This window comes from Nicotiana tabacum, chromosome 14 (genome assembly GCF_000715075.1).
Source record: "Nicotiana tabacum cultivar K326 chromosome 14, ASM71507v2, whole genome shotgun sequence".
In the NCBI taxonomy this organism is placed as follows: Eukaryota; Viridiplantae; Streptophyta; class Magnoliopsida; order Solanales; family Solanaceae; genus Nicotiana; species Nicotiana tabacum.
The window spans coordinates 23,068,940-23,073,156 of NC_134093.1; the positions used below are offsets into that span (position 1 = coordinate 23,068,940).

Genomic DNA, 4,217 nt, shown 5'->3' on the forward strand with positions numbered 1-4,217 from the left:
ACATGTGCTAGCCAATGAAGACTTTCTTGATGCTGACGTGTCTCACTTATATCAAAGATAATTTTTGGCTCATACACCTACCTTTTGACAATAATATTTTTTATATTCGTCGTGTCCGGGACAACTTGGGCATACCTCGATTAATTCCATGGATACTTCGCACCAGCAATTGGTATCTGTAACTTTATCCACCAAATTTAGACAGATGGTAAGAAATCACATAGGGCTCGTTTGGTAGGATGTATTAGGGAAAGTAATGCATGTATTAGTTTTGATAATATTAATCCTTGTTTGGTAGTGTTTTTCAACATATGTACAACTACTACTTGTATTAATTATACCCCTTATTCAGTACGATCTTTATACATAGCAACACATGGCATTAGCAATATCATGATTTTTAATACATGGATAAACACGTATAAAGATAGAACTACCCTTTCAAAACCTTTTTCAAATACAAAGCTAAAGAATATGGACGGTATTTGTAAATAAACAAGTTTTAAAAAAATTATGCAACGCGTGTTATTTTTAATACACCAAATCATATAGTCGATAAAAAATAATTTCATCATCATAACTAATTTCAGTATGACTAATCTCCGCATTACTAATATATCTTATTTAGTACTATTCATATACACCCTGCCTCGAATTCTCAACCCACTTCATTGACAATTAGGTCACCTCGAATTCTCAACCCACTTCATTGACAATTAGGTCACGCCATCATGTGCTCTTGGCAATACATTAAAACAGCTATGTAACACCATAAAATGGACGAGGAAATAACCCAAAAAAATTGGAAATGCTGATGCATTTTTCCGTAGCAAATACAACACAGCTTACACTAGTTCACACCCAAAAAAAAATAAAAGTATGGACCTAATAACTGAATTATACAAAACTGCATGCCGAGAATCTTCCCTAATAACAATCTGAAAAGATCTTCTCATTGCTTCATGATATATAGTACTAACATTCTAAGCAGTCACTATTCCTTTTTGAGCATAAGCTATCCCCTCCTCAATGCTAGCTTTCAACTCTGGCTTTAGAGCTTCCAAAGCTTTTTGTTCATACTCGGTTAATCCATTGAGATCAGACGAAATCAAAGCCTCAACGCCATTTCTTCCTAGTTTAACTCTCGATGCAAAGAATGGAAGTTCTGTCAAGTTAGATTCGACATAAGTACACTCATAAACATCAGCATCACCATCGATAGCACGAAGTGATGACTCAACAAATCTAGCCGCTGCATATGCCATTGACAGTGTTGCAGATCCTGCTCCGGCCTTTGCCTCGACAACCTCTGTCCCCGCATTTTGGATCCTCACTGTTAGTTCCTGCACTTCTTCGTCAGTGAAAGTAGTTGATGGTTTTGACTTTGACAGCAAAGGCAGAATTGTTATCCCCGCATGCCCACCAACCACAGGGACATCAACATCTATGAGTCTCAGGTTTTTCTTCTGGGTGATAAATGTGTTTGCCCTGACAACGTCTAGGGTGGTAACACCAAAGAGTTTCTTAGGATCGTAAACACCCTTTTGCTTAAGAACCTCAGCAGCAATCGGCACTGTGGAGTTGACTGGATTGCTGATAATGTGGATAAAGGCATCCGGGCAGTTGTCGGCAACAGCCTCAACTAAGCCTTTCACAATATTGGCATTAATGTTGAACAAGTCATCCCGTGTCATACCAGGCTTTCTTGGAATGCCAGCTGGTATGACAACTACATCTACACCTTTCAAACAATTAGCCAATTCAGAAGCTCCCGTAAAGTCAACAACCTGAGCAGGAGTATTGCAATGGCTAAGATCTGCTGCAACTCCTTTGACATTTGCAATATCGTAGAGGTGCAACGATGAAACTAGCGGTGACATCTTAATCAGCAGCGCTAGAGACTGGCCTATCCCACCAGCGGCTCCCAGAATAGCCACTTTATAAGATGCTTGAGGCCAAACATGGTTCCAAGATTTCTGCTTTCCTATTTGGGCATTGGGAGTAATGGATTGTCGAAGAGCTGCAGCGCTTTCCCTCCCCAAAAATGATGACTCCGATTCACATCGTACAAATGCCTCTGCCTTGAGGCCACTGAAATTCCTAAGGTAGTTCCTAGTATTGTATTTCACTGCAGAGGTATTTGATTGTGATTTTGAGCTCAGTATGGAGCCAAAGGTTGTAGCTGAACCAACTGAGAGAGTAGTTGCTGATGCTGCTGCCATTTCACCCACTGCAAAAAGATAGGTGACATCAATTTCTTCTATACATTGTAAGACAGGATTATAAAGCATATTGTAGGATAATAGTTCAGCAGTTTGCTATATTGTGAAAATTGATTAGTGTTCATCGCAAACCCAATGAACAATTGGAAAACTGGTTACTTAATGCTGCACTCCGTAGAAATAAACTCACCCTCTGACCCAGTAAATCTGATATTCTTACCATCTTGGCTCCACTCAGATCAAGAGAGCTTGGAAATTGAGTTGTTGAATCAAGAGTGTGTTATATCAATTAAAGATCTTTAAATCGACCAAGGCGGTTGTGTTGCAATTAGAACTAGTTGGTTGAATCAAAATTAGAAAACCTAATTAATGAGTATGTCGACAATAGTTAATCTTGTTACCCCAATGTAGGATGAATATCATTTCAAAATCATGAGATCTTGGATAATTTCATAAAATCTTTAACCACGTCTTAACTGCAGCTTGTGTTTCTTTCAAATCCAAAAGGCATTCCACACAAACCACTATAAAACCTATGTGTTGACATGAAATCCAGAACTTTAGGGTGATAAAACTTACATACCTAGTCCATCCTTATGTTTCAATTAGATAAGAGAGATAAGTGGCCAATTGTAGTTGAGCAGAAATCCTAATTGGACTAACAGCTCAAAGAGGCAAACAACAACAACAACAAAAAACCCAGTGTTATCTCACAAGTAAGGTCTGGGGAGGGTATTGTCTACGCCGACCTTATTAAGAAAGCAAAAAGGTTGTTTCCGATAGACCGATAGACCCTCGGCTCAGGAAAGATAAAAGGAAGGGGCAACAACAAGCAAACCAATCGGAAAACCGAAGCGAAAATACAAGACTAACAAATTTTTGCTGCCATGGATTTCTGTCTTTCCGCGGTTATCTAAACAAAGAATCAACTGAAAATCACACCAAGATTCCTGATAACTACTTAGGACTACAAAAACAGCTAACAAAAGAACTCACAGGTCAGGCTAGCCCCTTAAATAAATTAACCAATTTTTTCTTTTTTTATGACAGTGGTGTCTGTCCAAGCTTGCGCACCTCGACTATTCCACTCACAAGTACCGGATAACTCTGCCCACCAAAGCTTAGACAGATAGAACGAAATAACCTAGTGTCTTTTGCCTCCACTTTGAAAGTAGAGTAATTAAATAAATTAACTTTTCTTGTGGTTAGTTTTATGAATTCTTCATTTCCCCATTTCAGTTCATGGTCCATGAACTAAAAATCATGAAAATGATAAAAAGAAGCTCAAAACTAATTTTCCATTCATTCTTAATCAAATCAATACTACAGTCACTGTTAAGGAACAATGTTGTTGAAAAAACAGCCTTCAATTGAATAGCCAACTGAAAAAGATTAGAAACTTATTCTTCTTTTCTTTTTTCAAATACCATTTTTTGCCTATCACAGAAGCTAAAACATCAAATAGTCATTTAACATAAAATAAAAGATTGCATGGACTAATTAAACAAAGATGGTACAAGAAAGTAATGATAAATTCAATACAAAACATGGAAATATAAATTCAAGAAAATAAAATATAATCACAATGTAGACATTTTGGTAATTAACTCATAATTTCTCAGCACAAAAGTGTTACTGTACCTCAAATACCAAAAACGAAGAACGAGTCCCCAAGTAATTTAATAGCAGCAGCAAAGAAAATGAAAAAGAAAAAAAGAACTTGAAAATTATCAGAATTCGGAGGTTCCGAGGTAGATATCAAAGAATGTTCTTGAAGATATGGGAAGGAATTGTTTTTCTAATTATAAAAAAAGATATGCAAAGGAGGTTAAAACAGTCATTTTAACTTGGTGAAAAGTGAAAACCTGAGAAGCAATGGGTACAACATCGGCAAAAGAGAGAAAAAAAGGAAAATCCTTGCCATTTATCTATATTATATTAAAAGTTGTAATTCCTTAAACCAAGAGTTAAATTACTTTTTATTCCTTTTAAAAA

At 36.7% G+C, this 4,217-nt stretch overlaps 1 protein-coding gene across 1 annotated transcript; it reads right to left on the reverse strand.

The window, feature by feature from the left end:
* Window positions 1-789: 789 nt before the first annotated feature.
* LOC107788327 (malate dehydrogenase, chloroplastic) lies at window positions 790-4,003 on the reverse strand. Its single transcript, XM_016610005.2, has 2 exons — window positions 3,864-4,003; window positions 790-2,230 (listed from the first exon to the last, which is right to left on the reverse strand). Exon 2 carries the CDS (start codon window positions 2,220-2,222, stop codon window positions 984-986), a length of 1,239 nt encoding a protein of 412 aa, XP_016465491.1. The 5' UTR covers window positions 2,223-2,230; window positions 3,864-4,003; the 3' UTR covers window positions 790-983.
* Between the last annotated feature and the right edge of the window lie 214 nt (window positions 4,004-4,217).